This window comes from Glycine max, chromosome 19 (assembly GCF_000004515.6).
Source record: "Glycine max cultivar Williams 82 chromosome 19, Glycine_max_v4.0, whole genome shotgun sequence".
In the NCBI taxonomy this organism is placed as follows: Eukaryota; Viridiplantae; Streptophyta; class Magnoliopsida; order Fabales; family Fabaceae; genus Glycine; species Glycine max.
The window spans coordinates 49,446,041-49,463,872 of NC_038255.2; the positions used below are offsets into that span (position 1 = coordinate 49,446,041).

Here is a 17,832-nt window from a genome sequence, read left to right on the forward strand (position 1 = left end):
ATTCCTTTTAACATTGCCTTTCAGAATTGCATATCAAATAAACTCAAATATGCACACACAGGACCCAAATACAGTGTTAGCTGAGAACTAGCACAGGATATCCAATGACTAATTTGAACAAATGAGAATAATATTATTAACAATTAACAAAATTTTATCATGTAAATATGCACCTGGACAACATAATTTCTATGGCCAGATATTTAACGCACAATTCAAATTTACAATGTTATTATTGTCATCTCTAAATCAACTACCTGATTCCTGAAAAACACCCCACTGTGCCAGTATGATTCCCACTAATTCTCAACAGAGTCAATTAAAAACCTTCATCATCATGCTAGAGGCAGCCGATTCCGCCATTTCCAGCAGAAGTATGCACCCCAGCTAGATATGGTTCAAAATTTACAGTGACAGCTCTCCACTAAAGAAAAAACTATCCAAGCAGATTTGGAGAATGTCACTAAATTTGGCGATAAATGACAGCTCAGAATTTACAAATTCCTATAATTCCACCAATCAATGCAGGCAACACAAGAAGAAATGGCGCTCAGAAGTATTTTACATAATCACAATAAAACCTGCAAGTATAAATCATAATTCATAATGAAGTCTGCAATCCCTGATGAGACAGCATAAATCAAGTTTTTTTTGCCACACTCAAGATGAACGAACAATGAAAAGAAGGAAGTAAATTCCGTATGGGAACAACAAAAACCTTATCCAACTAGGTGATGCTTGTACTGAAGACAACAAAATTCAGTAAAATAAATTATTTTTCTTCTATTGATAAAACATGACGCAAAGGGTAAGAAAGCAAAAGAAATGGTTAAGAAATGGTTAAGTAATGCATCAAAATCATTTAATAGTTACTTGCGATACCAATAATGACCATTCAGACATGGTTAAAGCTCACTTTCGTTCTATCTGAAAGAGATCACATTATTAATAAAGATTAGGCTTTATCACCTAAGATCACTTTTATCAACATTCACATCAGTTAAAAAAGAAATATTATCGTAAAATAACTATTTCGCCTTTCCATTTGGCAGTAAATTACATTTACAAAATACGAATATACAGGAATGAAAATACATAAAAGCGTTACATATAATATTGTAAGCTCAGAAAAATCAAGCAAGGCTCAATAACTCACCTCTGATGCATATGCAATTTGTAATCACCTGCTTTGAACTAGTCTGTAATTTAGAACCAAGTCATCTGATTTCTTCCATATATAAGCTCGCACTGTGGCTAAGCTCATTTCAGGAGACAGAACCTGGAAATAAACCGAACAGCTGGCTAAATGCACATTACTTTAATGAAAAACAGTATCTCACAAAGCAAAGTCAATTGTGAATCAAATAAAACATTCAATCAATTTGGGCCAAACAATATCAAAAAACAATTGCTGTCATCCTCAAACCAATCAAAGGCATTATATGTTCAATAACTTGATTAAAACATGAAATTGAAAACAAAGTTGGTAACACACAAGAACAGTTAAAAGTACAGATCAAATACAAGTACTACGATCTATTTTAAGACTTAAATACAAAAGCCAAAAGACTCAATTAGGAGAGTCTAATATCTGAAATTGAATTTTATAATTATGGGCCTACCAGTGGGTTAAGAATTTAAGTCTAAAATCTCATTATCAGCATCTTGTGATATCTGGTGAAAATAAAATCTAACACGACGAATAATGCCACTGCTAAAGGAAATCCTAGGTATAAAGCTATAAGGAAAATTGCATGGAATTTTGGGATAATCAAACCACGAATTTTTAAAGCATATTTAAAGTTACTGCCCAATATTTAATCAATTCATCCTGCATCATGAACTCTAGAAGTCAGTCAAAGTTGTAACTTTGCATATGCAAATTTAGAAACCAACATGCACAGTACATAATTCTAAGGAGATGTGATTTTTTCAATGACTTCCAGAAAACACCATAATGGAAAACTAAAAATGCCAATCAAGTTAGCAAATAGATTCTAGAAGGCATGCAAAGACATTGAAAAGTAAACCAACTATAGAAAAATAAAGCATGAACTTGCTCAATCTCAGCATCTAGAAAACCATGCTATATGCACAAGTAGACAACATATTACTTGCCTGGTTGTTGCACAATATTTCAATAGAAGGTTTAAGCTTTTGCCAAGGCTTAAATCCAGATTGAAAAGATCCATCCCCAACTGCTTGAAGTGGTGACTGTGACCCAGTAAGTACAGGGGCAAAACTACCATCACCACTTAAGCTATCCAAAGGTTTGTCAAGCACCATCTTCTCTATTACATAATTAATAACCTAAACCAACCAAAAAAAGGGAATTTAAATTGATCTTCAAAAAATGCATAATCTACCTGTGAGAAAAATGTTTACGTAATCCACACACATGCACACTCAAACTAAAAACTAAATTCAAAAAAAGTAATACTTTCGGAAAGCATGATCAAAGCCAACTTAACAACACATGCATAGATTATTAATGCAATTATTAATACCAATTGTCAAGTAATATAAAAACTTACTTTGTGAACTCTTAATATACGTGGGGCACTTAGCTTCCCTTGTGTGAGGATCTGGATTGAAGAGCCTTCACATGGTTGCAAATAGAAACTGCATCTGCAGTAGTTATCACAATATATATATATATATATATATATATGTATATCAAAAAGAGCATTATATAATTAGTCTGAGATTGCAATCATACTAAAACAATCAAATTCGTAGACAATTTTCATGGCAATAACCATTAAAAGTACAAGAAAGGTTCAAAGATACTGTGTTCAGTAGATAGATAACACCAAGCAACATATACCACAGAATTAATAAGATAGATTTCAACAACTTCTTAACCATATATCAACGGAGTTAAGTACCACAATTACAAAAGACATTTTGAGAAAGACTTCTCAATTCATCTAAATCAATGGTCAAGCAACATTGGACAAGGTTTTGTATATGTAATGGGTGATACAAATAGAACAAACTAGATGTTCTCCTAGTATCTAGAATACCATTCATTGCTGGTGTCTAGATATAAGGACTGTATATACCTTTTGTATCAGTACCTCTGGTACTGTTTAACTTTATATATATATATATATATATATATATATATATATATATATATATATATATATATATATATTAATTTTATTGATAAAAAAAAAAAAACAAAAGACATGTTAAGTACCACCATACGTTTTGGATGTGATAAATAGATATAATCATCATAGAGTTAGGCAATTATGCTACATTAACAAAATATACAAACTGTCACAACTCACAAGCTTGGTTTATTCCTTTCAAGTACAACCATGTGATTTAATGCAACTATTTAGGGAGGGAAAAGTAAAGAGGAAGGAAAAATTACTTAGTATTTTCTCGGGGAGGTAACCGATTATTCAAAACGCAGTCTAGACACCACCAGGGGAAGTCTTTCTCATCCTTGGTTCCATCTAAATCAGTAATTTTTTTTCTCCAGGGACCTCCATGAGTGCCCTCAGTAATAATGGAAGGAGGGGAAGTAACTGAGAATTCAAATGGAGGATAAACCATAGCATCATTCTCAGAACTACCATCAACCTCAATTCTAGAATGGGCAAGACTTCTAGAAGAAATATCCTTTCCAGATAATAACTCCCCATTAGCTGGAGCTGGGGATTCCATTCTTTGCTTTCGTTTTCTCAACCAATGAGCCAATAGCCCTTTAAGGGTTTCTCGAGCCAAATTAATCTGCAGAATAAAAGGCATTGATTTAGATCGTTGACAGTAAACTACTGAAAACATTCTCATTAGGTCGCATGCATGATTCACATATTTCGTGACACAAACTCAGCCAATGTCAGTTTAACAGATTTTTCTTTTAAAAAAAACCTTAAATACTTCCATGTCCATTATACTAGGGACCATGATTATGTGCCACTAACTGACAATTGTAAAGAATTGACATCAATTATAGCCAAAAATTAGGAGCAAAATTAATATTAATATAATTAGGAATTTAAGATAAGGGCGAATACATATCATGACAATTAAGCCATTACCTTATCATCTTCAGGCTTGCCTACAATGTTAAGATCTGCTGAATACATCTCTGCAGAGAAACATTGAGGAGTGTCCAAATGGACTGACAAGCTTCCAAGCCTGGTATCCACTGTGAACCATGCAGGAATACTAACCTAAAGCAGCAATGCAGCATTGGAGGAAAATTAAAAGCCAACTTGAACAAATAAACTATTGGAAATCGTCATGTTTTCTAGCCAAGAAAAAAATATATTTTAAAATGAAATCAATGAGGTAAATCAGTAATCATACCATCTCAAATAGCTCTTCCTTTTTCTCCTCAAACGAAACCTAGATAGTCCACAAGTACAGCATGAGCTATTATGAACCGACAAATGAGTCCCCTATGGTCTATAGTTTAAATTTGTAAATAACATCCATTACAGACAGACAATCTACTTCAATAGCAAACAAGATTGTCATACAAATTACAACATGAAAATGCAACCAGTTGTCACCTTTCCGTAATCTTCAATCACAACACCTTTGGTAATCTCCCACAGCTTCACTGAATCAGATGCATCCTTTACCGAAAGTTATTCATCAGTTAAGAAAATAACAGAAAAAGGTTATGCCAATATGCAAGGCATAATAAAATTACAAGAAAACACCATGGTTACCTTTGTCAGCACATGTCTCTTATTATTCAAAACTTCATGTTGTACTATTGCAGGTGTACCCAAGATAGTTAAGGTAGGTTCTTTATATACAGGAACCTATTAACATAAGTAATTTTGACAACAAAAGGAGAATTATTAGCAGGATGGAAAGAACCAAAAGAATATATATATATATATATATATATATATATATATATATATATATATTCAACAAAAACTTATTTTGAAAACAAACTCCATCATATTCATTAACAGGAAGTACTAATAAAAAATATGTAAACTAACATGCTTCATCTATACATGTACATAGCAACTGGTATTACGAGAACGAAGAGCAACATAAAATTTGAAGATATAATAATAGGAAAGTAATATAGCGATTTTTTTTCAGAAATAAATATAACATACAGGGGTAGATCCTTCTATTGACACTCTTGCTCTCGAAAAGGACAAGTTTCCAGCTAAAAAAGAATTGCCTCTCTGGAAAATCTTTTGTGGGTCGTATCCTTCAGCTGGCCATCTATGAACTGAAGAGTCTGTTGATGCAACCCAAATGCTATCATCATGCAAAGCCAACTGAAGAATAGGGTGCTCGCCTGTGCAAAGCAAACTACTCTCTCTAGTTTGCAAATCTGTCAAGTATAACTTAGGGTATAAAAGAATACAACATTAGAATACGAGGTTCACTAGTTAAACAAGAAAAGGAGATGTAATGTGACAAATTCAAGATGTGATGATAAAAAAAATTAGTTTGATGTTAAATTTAATAGAAGGTTGCACTCACTGAAAAGTCTCTCCCTCCACTATAAACATGACTAAATGTTGGGGTGCTGGCAAGTGCCCAAACAGAATCTGTATGAACTGCATAAGAATGCACACATCTTTGCTGACCTATATCCCAAAGCCTATGAGGAAAGTTGGACAGATTATTAGTCAAACACAAAACAAAACAAAACAAACAGAAATGGTAATAACTCCATATGTGTGCATTACCTTATCATAGAGTCTGAAGATCCTGATAAACAATATCTGCAGTAATGAACATTAAAAACATCACAGCTGTCTTGTTGGGAAAAAAAACATACTACTCAATTTGAACTTAACAAATTTGTCAAATGAAATGATGCATGGCTGCATACAACGAAAAGAAAACCCAACAGCATTTAATTCACTGTATGATTGACTATTAAATAGGTCCAACATATTATAGCCAACGAAAGTATTACGTTATTCATGTGTGTTGTTATCTATATGTGTGGGAAAACATAGAAATGTCAAATGGGAAAGATCAATGCAGAGAGAGAGAGAATTTTATGATAATAAAGAAATTATAAATAAATAGGAGAAAAAGCAAGCTACCAACTTTAAAATACAATTGTAAACTGAAAAATTGCAACTAAAATTAGATATCCACTCCACAAACCTGCCACTAGAATCCAGAAGCAGAGCCCTGATGTTATCTGTATGTCCTCTTAGCTTTAGAGTCTTTGATCCTGATCTTGCATCCCAGACACGCACAACCTAGTGAACCCCAAAAAAGTTGAAGAAATAAGCCATGGTCAGAGACAACATCCCAAAACTTTCAAGCTACTACAGCGCAAGAAACCCTCTCTACTGTTTCAAATGTAAAGAAGCCTCAATAATTCAGAGCATATGCCATATTGTACCTTTTCTGTGCCACCAGAGACAAGAATTGTTCCACTTTCATTCATAGCCAATGCATAAACAGAATCTTTATGGCCTTTGGCAGCAATTGGAATGTATCCCTGAGTTTGAGTAGTGTGCATGGACATATTGTTGCTTGAGTTAATAGGACGCAAGCTTGTCAATGGTAGTAAGTTGCCAGAACCATTGATACCATTTGAAGATTCATCAATTGTAGCATCATTGCACTTAGAAACCGGAGTGATGGCAGCCTCGATATCCCATATAAAAACCTCCCCGCCAAGGCCACCAGAGGCAACAATATTGCTCTAAAATGCATGACACTATTAAACGATCAAATAATGGATTTGACGATACTGATAATTCAACCAAAGTTTCTATCTGACTCAATGTGGAACGTATAAAAACAATAAAATGAACTTTTTTCTTGACACACTTAATAAGAAGCATAAGATGTTTGAAGTACATTACATTTTTTCCTGCTGCTGCAAGGCAAGTAACATAGTCAAAGTGTTGTCGGAGTGTTCTAGTACAGGTTCCAAAGGACAAGGCATTCCATGTCTAACAAATTTAAAAAGGTGTAAATAACTATGTAAGTACTGTGTTATTGATGAAGAGCAAGGATTGATTGGAACAAAAAACAGCTTGCAATCAACAAACCTTAAGGGTTGTATCTGAAGAACAAGAAACAAGTGTGCTATCACCAACAAGAACAGCATCATTAACCTGCAAGAATAAAATAACATTTACATACTCAATTGTATGCTGTTGCTAGCGTTATAGATTGTGCAGGTGTCATGCATTGTGGGTAATGGTATAACTTAAATGCTAATGAAACAGGGTTTGGACTTTCGGGGAAAAAGTAAAAGTTGAAGAATGATCATAAGTTCTGGCACATTGACATGTTGAACAAAAAAAATTGCATAAATTTCTGGTAACATAAGGATATTTTAAAGAAAAAAATGTCCAGGTGAAACTTAAGGATATTATGAATTTTACGATACAAGAGAAGGAAACAAGACAAAAAGACAGCCTAAGTTCAAGAATGCAGTGATAACTTTATCTCACACAATACAATACTCAAATTCAGTTGCACTTGCAGTTTTAGGATTTTCTGAACATGAGAATCCAATGGGTTTTCATTTCCTTTTCTCTTTCAACCATACCTTTTCTATTAGAATTAAGCTCATTAAACTTCAACACAAAAAGAACACAACAAATCATTATAAACTGCATGAAAGAATGTCTGAAGAAGAGCACAAAAAGAACTAAACAAAATATACTAAATAAAAACAAATATCAAATTCACACCATTACAGACCTATTTTGGAAGAAGAAAAGCACAAAACTCATCCTAATCAAACAGTCCCCACATAATCAAAACCAAGATGGAAAAATCCCAAGAATGAGACATGTTTTGCACATGGCATGGTAAATAGGTTTCCCACGTTGCAATATCATATACTTTCTTACACCTTTTTGACCTCACCAAAGAGATTGGGAATAATTTTTCTTTTTTTAAAAAAAAAAAACATTAGGTGAAGCTTCATCAAGTAACCATGGTAAAAAAAACAATATTATGTACCACAAGTTACAAAATTAGAAGTCAACTAACAAATCAAAAAGGAAAGAAAAATAAAAAAGGATTACCCAATCGACATGAGATTCAAAGGTAGCCGATGATGTTGCTCTATTCACATCTAGTGCCCATCGTTTTAACCTACCATCACGGCTCCCAGTGAAGAGATAATCAGACCCATCAGATGCTGCAGATGTAAGTAGAGCCAGACAATTTATGCCTGCACAATGCTGCAGAAAAGAGCCAACTTACATATGATTCTAGACTGTGCAACTAAGAAAACTATCAAAATTGAAATCAACCAAAATAAGAAATATTGATGAAAAAATAAAAATCTTTGACATAACACCATGCAAAGCAAAATGCTAAGTACCTGGAATTAAGGAGCCAAGCCAAGTACAATATGAACTATTAATGAAGGTTTGATTAATTAGAAAGTAAAATATTGGATAAATATTAAAAAGAAAAGGTCAAGATATGCCTACCATTAAATGGGTCTAAGTCAATGTAAAAAGAGAAAATAATATTAAATTTAGGGTAAACCTCCATTTTGATCTTTGTAAAATCTTTGGAACACCAATTTGGTCCTCAAAAGGTTATCACATCTATTTGATCCTCAAATGACAGGTTTTAATATCAAATTAGTGCAAATATTGTTTAATAGGACCCAATTGATGTGAGTCAATAACCAAAATTCTCGATAGAGCACAATTTGATGTCACTAATTTTTTAGCAGAAAATTAAGTTAAAAAAAAATTGCAAGAACCAAATTGGGGATTCACTGTATAATTTAAATAATATATTCATCCAAGTAAGAAATGCATGTGTTTATTAAAAACAACCAAGGTTATCAATGGCAGATGGCAGAATATGGCTGAGGGCCAAAATTCCACCAAATAAACACATCATTGCAGCCTATGGCACTGCCATAGCGGGCCTCCCTACACAAATTGCCTATGGCGGAGGGGTCGGAAAACACCATAGCATAGCATTATGGCAGCACTATAACGGTTATTTAACAACATTGAAAACAGCCCAGTCAGGTTCAACTAGTTAACCCATTTGGAAGCAAAGGAAAAATTTATAAGCATAAAGATGCAACTACTAGAAGCAAGCATGAAACTTGTCTGTTTTCATGGAACAGAAAAAATAAATAAATAATGAGTTCACCTTTGTGTCATCAGAATCATTCAACACGTAGGTTATTCTCTTCTCCTTGCGCGGGCGAGTTGAATTGTTTCCGTTACTCGCACTACCCACACGGTGCATTGCCGAAACTGTTAATTACACAAATCACATAGTGTAATTAATAACCTCAGGTGAAAAAATAATTCAATATCAGGAATTCTACTTAGGAGCATTGGCAACCGCATTAAAAATAAAATGAAATAAAATTAATAGTTTGTGAATTATGACCATTTATTTAACCAAAGAAAGTTTGCAGCGCAGAAAAACTCTCTCAAGGGCACAGTTAAAGACAGACACATCCAAACACTTCTACTCCCACAGAAACCACACACAGAAAAGCATTAGGCATAACCGCATAACGGTATAACCCGGGAGCTCCAAGAAACTATAATTAAGAATTCTCTGTAGCAGTAGCTAATCATTATCAAATATCTTCTGCCATTATATGAGACGAACCTTACTCTTTATCCCAAATACTGATACTAAAATCTACAACTCTATAAGTGTTTTTCACATTTACTAAGAAGCTAAGCTAATAGTTATAGCTCCCACGTCCTAGACCTGATTTCGTAATTCTCAACCGGTTTCCAAACACGCTACATCCTTTCTTATAATAATTCAATGTTAACCTCAGAATCCAGGCGAAGTTCACACTTATTCATTCGATACTGTCCGAACCACCAGTCAAAGCATAATCGCATATCAAACGCATCGAAGACTCAATGCGAATCAAATCAAAACGCAGAGCTACGTAATCAATAACCAAACGCACACCTAAAAGCCATAACAGACCGAACACGCAGAAGCTATTGAATACCCCAAATCATCGACATAAATAACGCAAACGAAGGAAAAGAGAAAACAAATAAGAGGTCGGAAAACGAAAACATAACCCTTCGCACAAATTAAGCGGCACGATCATAAGGTAAAGCGCGTTGCAACGAAGTATGGGCTAAAATAGACTAATTATACGATGCGATAAACTGTTTCGTAGAATCGGAAGCAGAAAATAATCGAACAAAAGGAAATCGAGTTGGAGAAGGAGAAGATGGAACAGTGGAAGGAACAAACCGTGATCAGTGACGAATTCGACGCACTTTGAGTGCTTGTTTTGTTGCAGTGACGGAGCTTCAACTTTAGAGAGAGAAAGTGTTTGGGAGAGAGAGAGAGAATGGTGAGGGCAGCGAACGTGAGTGTGTAAATATGGGCGTCCAGATTTATTCCGGCAGATCCTTTGACCCGTTTTGTGCCTTTTTAATTGAGGGCAAGATGGTCTTTACACGTCAATGAAGGATAAACCAAAGCTAGATAGAGAGGAAAAGTACGCAGCTTTGGCCGCTGATTAACGCTCGCTCGCGTTTGATCGTAACTCATAAGCAGCACCGTCTGGAACCAGGGCTTTCAAACGGGTTGTTTTTTATCTTTTCAGAATCGGAATAAGCACGTAGTAAAATCTTATAAATTAAAAAATAAATCAATTAAGGAAAAAAGAAAAAGAAATTTTGAAATATGGTTATGCAATCAGTTTTAAATTGTCTTACGCCGATAGTCAATTAAATCTCTCTATTATTATGTTATATCATATTATTTAATTAAATTAAAAAAATATTATCTGAACATTATGCTACACACTCTATTTTGCACCCTATGTAATGGTGTTAATACTCTGAACTTGTTAAGTAGATGTTTACATAGAGGTGCACAAAATGTCTAAGTGACATGTTTGCTAAGATAAGTATTAGAGTTAGTTAAAGTAATTGTAAAGGTAATTATTTCAGTTAGTTTGTTAGAAGTTACTTAATTTTAAGTTGATGTATATATAGTAATTATTGTGTAATCATTCACCAATTTTCAATGAATTCATTTTCTAGTTCTCTCATCTAACATTGTATCAAGAGAAATTCTTTCGTATTCGTAGTTTTTTAGCTTCTCATGAAGCATCTTCATCTTTAAGCTTATTCTATTTCATTGAAGTTTTCTCTAATTTTCTTTCATGACAGTCCTGGATGAATCCATTCTATCGATAATTTGGGATCTTGGAAGAAGGCAATGAAGATGGTGCTTCTTGACAAGAACAAGTTCGATTTTGTAGATGGTTTTGTTCTAGAACTAGATGTTGGATCCGCTATTCATTCTCTTTGGCATCACAATGATAACATAGTTGCTTCTTAGCTTTTGAATTCACTTTCGAAGGAGATGCAGGTTAGTGTTTCGCATTGTTCTTCAACTAAGGCTATTTGGAGTAATCTCAAGAAACGTTTTGAGCAACGCAATAGCCCTCTCATTTTTCATCTGAAACGTGATCTTGTTTTGCTTGAGCAAGGGTCTATGCCAGTTTCTTCTTATTATGCAAAGTTGAGAATGATTTAGGAGTCATTGATTGAGTTGAAACATGCTCACACATGTACTTGCAATGACATAAAACCATGGAGTGATTATGATCAAATGGAATATGTCATGCCTTTTCTCACGGGTCTCAATGAAGCCTATTTGTCTATTAGGGATCAAATTTTGTCCATGGATCCATTCCTTTCTATCACCAAGGTGTTTTCTCCTATTGTTCGAGAAGAAAAGTAGAGGGAAATTAATGCTTCAGTTAATGTTGAGTCTTCTCATGCCTTTGTGGTCAAGAATGGTGTTGATTCCAAAAACAAGAATGTTCAGAAAGATTGCCCAACCTGTGTTTATTATGGCATTCAGGATCATATGAAAGCTCAATGCTACAAACTGGTTGGATATCCACCAAATTACAAGAAGAACGAGTCTTCTTCAGCTTTTGTAAATCAAGTTTTTTTTTTTGCTTTTATGAATCGTGTTTCTTCTGTTTGAGCTTTTACCCAGTTGGATCAAATAGATAATCGGGTAAAAAATATAATCAATTTAGCTGGTTTCGGACATATTATAAATATTGTAAAAGTTGATATTAACCAACATTTGGTTAGTGAGTTGGTCGAACGTTGGAGAATAGAGACACAAACATTTCATTTTCCACATGGGGAGACAACCATTACTTTACAAGATGTGGTTCTACAGTTGGGCTTGAAGATTGATGGATCGCTGGTAACCGGTTTCATCACCGGTGATGTACGTGTTGCTTGTCAGACATTACTCGGGAAAACTCTACCGGATAAGTATGTAAAAGGTAAAATGATTTACCTAACTTGGTTGTGACAAAATTTTCAATAACTTCCCGTTGATGTTGATGATGTTGTCATTGCACAACATGCTAGAGCTCATATGATGATGATTATAGGCGGTTGTTTGATTTCATATACATCAGGTGGAAAAGTTCATTTTATATATCTTCTTTTATTATCAAATTTAACTGAGGCAATTCATTACAATTGGGGTGCAGCAGTATTAGCATCCCTTTTCTGAGCTCTAGATCGAGTTGTGAAGCCGGACCAAACAGAAATCGATGAATGTTTGTTGTTGCTACAGTCATGGGCGTGAGACCGCATTAAATGTATTACCTCAAAGATATATCACATATCCATGGAAGAAGTAAAAGAAGGACTCAAATTTCCTCTTGCACGAAGGTGGTCTCGTCCAAGGACCGAACCAAATATTTCTACCAATTGGATGAGATTGATACGCATCATATTTGATAAACTACATATTAATGAGGTTCATTTTTGAATTTTCATGAATTAACTATTTTTTCCGATTTCCTATTCGATTATAAATATGTTACAATAATAATGTATATGTTACAGTTCTTGTGGACTCCTTATGACACACCAGAAATAAGGTCATTAATTAATGATGTAGAGATATCAATGATTGTTGGGGCAAAAGTCTCTATCATATGTTTTGCAATTGTCGAATGACATCCAATAGACAGGGTCATGAGACAATTTGGACTGCGACAAATTATTTTAGATGACCCATCAAACCTAGATCAAATTCACGACATAGATATGAGAGGGAGAACACATATTTTTTGGCCTCACCATCATCGTCACTGGATTCTCAAATGGAATCATTGGAATAATTATATTGTTCATGGTGAAATGGACCAAGGTCTTTTACATGAAAATTCAAAATACATGCAATGGTATATACATCGAACTAGATGATATATATCGCGTGAAGGAGCAATATCTACTGAGGTTGTAAATCTACTTTACAATTTTAATCATTCTTGATATTATTATTCATTATTATTTCTAACTTTATAAATTTGAATCACAGTATTATCCTGGTCATCACCAACATCAATCATATGCGGAACCTAATGTACCTCGAGTGCATGTTCTTGGATTTATGTCCCAACATCATCCATCACAAGCACAATATCAATCAACAAGTTTTTCTGGTCATGCGTCTGAAGGATGTCAACAAAGTTTTCAACCACTGAGATTCTCATCATATATACCTCAATACTCATTTCAAGTCTATTATATCTCAAATGTTTTTTATGGCTCCTCACAAATGTTTGTCACCACTTTCAACACTCCACCATCTACATATAATGTTGCACCATCGAGTTTTTGTTATTGCCCATCATTACCTACTCAAATACGTGATATGAGTCACGAATATGAGGACGAGGATGAGGATAACAACAATAACAACGATGATGACAATGATGATGTTGACAGTGTTGATAAAGATGACAACAGTGGTCATCATGTACTTCAACAACAAAGGAGAATTACACGTCAGCATCCTAGAACAAGAGGAGATAGAGGCAGTCGACCGTGAGGACAACAAATACAGACAAATCAAGCCCAACAAGATGAGAGACCCATACGCATCTAGAAGGAACTTATTGTGGGACATCGTCTCATTATTAGTTTAACAAATATATAATTTTTATTTAAATATAATCAATTTTTAATTTAAAATCTTTCAATTTTTTTAATGTATTTTTATTGATAGATTATTTAAACTTTAAATAAAAAATATTTAAAGTAAACTATATTAAAAATATATATAACATGTTTTAAATAATAAAACATTAAAATAAAATAATAACATATCAAATAAAATCACAAAAAATATACTAATAAAATCAACTTAATATTATTTATTACATATTTAAATATATATATTTTTTATTTTTTTATTTTAGAAAAATAAAATCATAAGCATTACTAAATTTAAAAAACAAATTTACGAAAAAGGAATAGGTTAAAAAATTTAAAACACGGCTGCAATTCTGCAAATATTAAAACATCATTTTTTTAAAAAAATAAATCAAGTTACTACTTAGAAGTTGTATACCTTAAAAAATTAAAAAAAAGGTTTTACGAATTTAAAATCCTAAAACAAAATACGACTTTAAAATTAAAAAAAATAGTTTAATAAAAAAGAATCCAAATCATAGTTTTCCATTGGTATTTGGTGTTTAATTAAAAAAAATTAAATCAAAAGTTTTTAGCTGAAATAAGTAAATTGTCTTTTTATTATAAGAAGAAAAAAAATACCATAGGCGACTGGGCGCAGTGCACGCTATTCCGAGCATATGAACGACGTCGGTTTGAGCCTAGCGCAGCATTTCAATTTCGAAGGAAATTCTAACCTGGTTCCGTTGGTGCTGAGTTTCAGGCTTGCAGCAGCCATAGAAGTGTAGGAGTTGGAGAGAGAGTGATCAATTCGATGCCTTCACTTCGCATCCTAAACAAAATCTGTTATTCGATAAACCAGAATTGCAAATGCCAGTACCGAACAATCTCCTCCACGGCACAGTTGCAGGGTTCATGGATGGAAAAGGTCAAAAACGTCATCACCGGCCAAAACAGCACGCCCCAGTCCCAGGGAGACGCCTCCGAATCATTCAGTCTGCTCCGTCAGTTCCTTTTATTTCCAATTTCACCCTCGCTTCTCCCTTCTCCCTTCTCCTTGCTTACATCGTTATTAATAATGATATTATTGCTCACACTCACAGGTTTTGCGGATGAAATGAAGAATGCAAAGAGAATAGGCGCGTTTAAGGAGTTCATGGTTGGGCGAAGCAGCGAAGCCACTTTTTCCTCCGCCTTCGACAAATACGAAGCCATAATTCGATTTCTCGGTGCTTTGGACCCCACTGGAGAGGTTTCTACATAAATTCACGCTTCACTTTGTTTTTTTGTTTTGTTTTTTTTTTTTTTATTTTATTTATCATGTCTCATGTTTTTATCTTGTTTTATAATATTCAGAATCTCCAGACAACTCAGAAACAAGAAGCGGCAAAACATTGTAATTGCACGATTGCTGATGTGGAGAATGCACTTGCCAAGTTTACTTGGGCCAAGGAAGCACAGAAGAAGTTAGAGAAGCTAAAAGAAGAAGGAAAACCAATGCCAAAAAGCTTTGCTGAAGTAATGCTTCTAATTATTACTTTAATTCCTTACAAGTTACAACCTAGTTGGGCTCAATTTATCATCTTATGAAGAAATTTTAGTTTGGGGAATGCTTCATTAAAAGCTTACCTTTTTTTTTTTTTTTTAATCTTGCTTTTGTCGTACTTCTACTCGAAAATAGGTATTGATTGGACAATTTATCTCGACATTTGGGGTTTGGTTTAAGTAGATCAATTGGGTCCTTTAGCCTAGCCTGCTGCCAAGCCTAGTCCATAGTTTATTTCGGTGATAATTGATAAAGTAATTACTACTGGCTTCTTGAATGGGGGATAACAGAATTCCAGAATTATACTGCATGTAGATCCATCAGAACTGCTTCCCTGAGTTTGGCTTATGTTGCTAGCAGTGTATTGTATAGCATCATGCTCCAAATCAAAACAAAGTATCTAAATGTTGATGTCTTTGTCAATGTCTGTTATATTTTTCTGTTGGCTTTTGTTGTTGTATTGATCTTTAATTAGAATTTCTTTCAAAATTTGCATGATTTGGATGTATATATGTAATACAAATGAAGTCACTGACATCTTTGATGACTATGATTTGTGTGAGAAGTATATGCAGCAAGATAAGAACTTTACAATGTCAAATAATTAGTGTAAATGCTTTTTGGGGTGTTCAATTTGAGTTTAACCAGCTATATTTTATATTTCATGTTCTCTAGGTCCAAAAGCTAGTTGGTTCAACTCCATTGGATCTTGCTAGGTCTAATTTGGCCCAAGCTGGACAAATTAGCAGGAATGCACTTTGTCCATGTGGTTCAAAGAAGAGATACAAAAGGTTGTTTTTCTCCCCTTATTTTTTTTTAAAAAAAATTCTTAGGCACCAAACTGATTCCTGATTATTTCTTCTGTCTTGTGGTAGTTGCTCGTTCTATCAGTTCTAGACTTATAGGGAAACTAAATCTTAATTGTTTATTACTTTAATTTTTAAACTGGATATGGTTTTTTTTTTATCCTCCCCACCCCCCAAAAGTTATGAATTTAATATTTCATACAAGAAATCCAGAATCTTCATGAAAAGATTTTCGAAATTAATCACCTTATGCTACTCCATATTTATTTATGAAGGTGCTGCGGAAAGGATTGAAGGAATTCAGAGATTAAATGTTAAACTGCCAGGAAGCCTGATCTGTTATGGTGGTTTCATACCTACACATGGCTAAATTGATCTGCAGTTGTACCTTATTTTATTCAGTTCAGATCAAGTTGGCCAATGCGCTAGACTGCAAACATGCCCCTAAGCTGATTTTAGGATGATATATTTTGCCCAACAGTTGCGTGATTTTCTTTAGCTTTCTAATTTTTGAGGTGATCATAGGCAGAACCAAACAGAATATTTTTGTTTTGTTCAAGAGTAGTTAGTTAGTTCTCTTCTTTCCCTTGCTCCTGCCTAATTAGGCAAGGGAATAAGAAATAATTGTAGTCTCGTTCTAAAAGTCAAAATGCTTAAACTCATTTTTTACTGATTTATGTCATCATCATCATCATTTTAGTGCCCGTTTGGTTATGCATAACCAAACTCTGATCCACGCCTATTCGTTGCTTCAGCGTTTTTTCTTGAAAATTGACGCAGAAATGGTTCAAGACTTGAGTCACGGACGTGGTACCAAACACAATTAATACATCTATCGGATTCAGGATTTGGTACTCGAGTTGCATCAGTAGATTTGGGTTTTAAGATATAGGTAATGGTGAAAAGGAGACTTGATGTGGAATATTTTCTTTAAGTATGGCAGTCAAGTTCAGTGGCGAGGCGTAGATGACCTCACACTTAGTCATTGGAAGTACTTAAATTAATTATCAAACTGGGGAAGAAAAAGTGGCACATGGATGCTGGAAGTTAAAGTTACATGGTTGGACCCCGATAACATGCCTTTGCCTTTCTATTTTCTGCGGGTCTTCTAGCAGACCTAAACAACTTACTGTGATAGCGTTCTCCTATTCACGTTCGAGTTGAGACACTCTCAATTCTCAACTTAGGTTTTAGTATTGATATGGATATTTATTGCAAGAAATTATGAAAATGAATATGGTTTTTACTTGTCTCATACTCATTATTTTTTAAAGTATTAATCTTAAAATTAAAAATTAATATTATACTCATTCTTACAACTTTACAATTATAATTACATCTCTATTATTGTCGTGTAACATCTTTGACCTCATGATTATGCTATAGTGAGGAACTGAGGATATTTTTCAAGTTCGTTCGCAAAACAGCGTTGTTAGTCTGGCTATCTTTTTTTTTTTTGCTTACTTGAAAAAGAACGAGCAACGAGAGTGAGTTCTTAGCATTGAGCCATTGAGGTATGTAGAAGGTATTTTTTTAATGTGGGAATGAGAATGAGAAATAT

At 34.0% G+C, this 17,832-nt stretch overlaps 2 protein-coding genes across 2 annotated transcripts; one reads left to right on the forward strand and one right to left on the reverse strand.

Annotated features, from left to right (window-relative positions):
- Nucleotides 1-186: 186 nt before the first annotated feature.
- Nucleotides 187-10,515, reverse strand: LOC100775985 (WD repeat-containing protein 48). Its single transcript, XM_003553699.5, has 19 exons — nucleotides 10,201-10,515; nucleotides 9,112-9,218; nucleotides 8,013-8,171; nucleotides 7,023-7,088; nucleotides 6,834-6,923; nucleotides 6,365-6,670; nucleotides 6,121-6,218; nucleotides 5,691-5,726; nucleotides 5,482-5,602; nucleotides 5,106-5,342; nucleotides 4,698-4,793; nucleotides 4,536-4,601; nucleotides 4,330-4,368; nucleotides 4,059-4,193; nucleotides 3,386-3,747; nucleotides 2,535-2,628; nucleotides 2,119-2,310; nucleotides 1,157-1,279; nucleotides 187-581 (listed from the first exon to the last, which is right to left on the reverse strand). Exons 2-18 carry the CDS (start codon nucleotides 9,208-9,210, stop codon nucleotides 1,181-1,183), a joined length of 2,295 nt encoding a protein of 764 aa, XP_003553747.1. The 5' UTR covers nucleotides 9,211-9,218; nucleotides 10,201-10,515; the 3' UTR covers nucleotides 187-581; nucleotides 1,157-1,180.
- A 4,115-nt stretch (nucleotides 10,516-14,630) lies between these two features.
- On the forward strand, nucleotides 14,631-16,944 carry LOC100791282 (protein translocase subunit SecA 1-like). The gene is given in 5 exon segments (NM_001254642.2): nucleotides 14,631-14,923; nucleotides 15,023-15,171; nucleotides 15,276-15,437; nucleotides 16,141-16,256; nucleotides 16,547-16,944. Coding segments are annotated over 5 exon segments (636 nt in total). The 5' UTR covers nucleotides 14,631-14,733; the 3' UTR covers nucleotides 16,566-16,944.
- The last annotated feature ends 888 nt before the right edge of the window (nucleotides 16,945-17,832 follow it).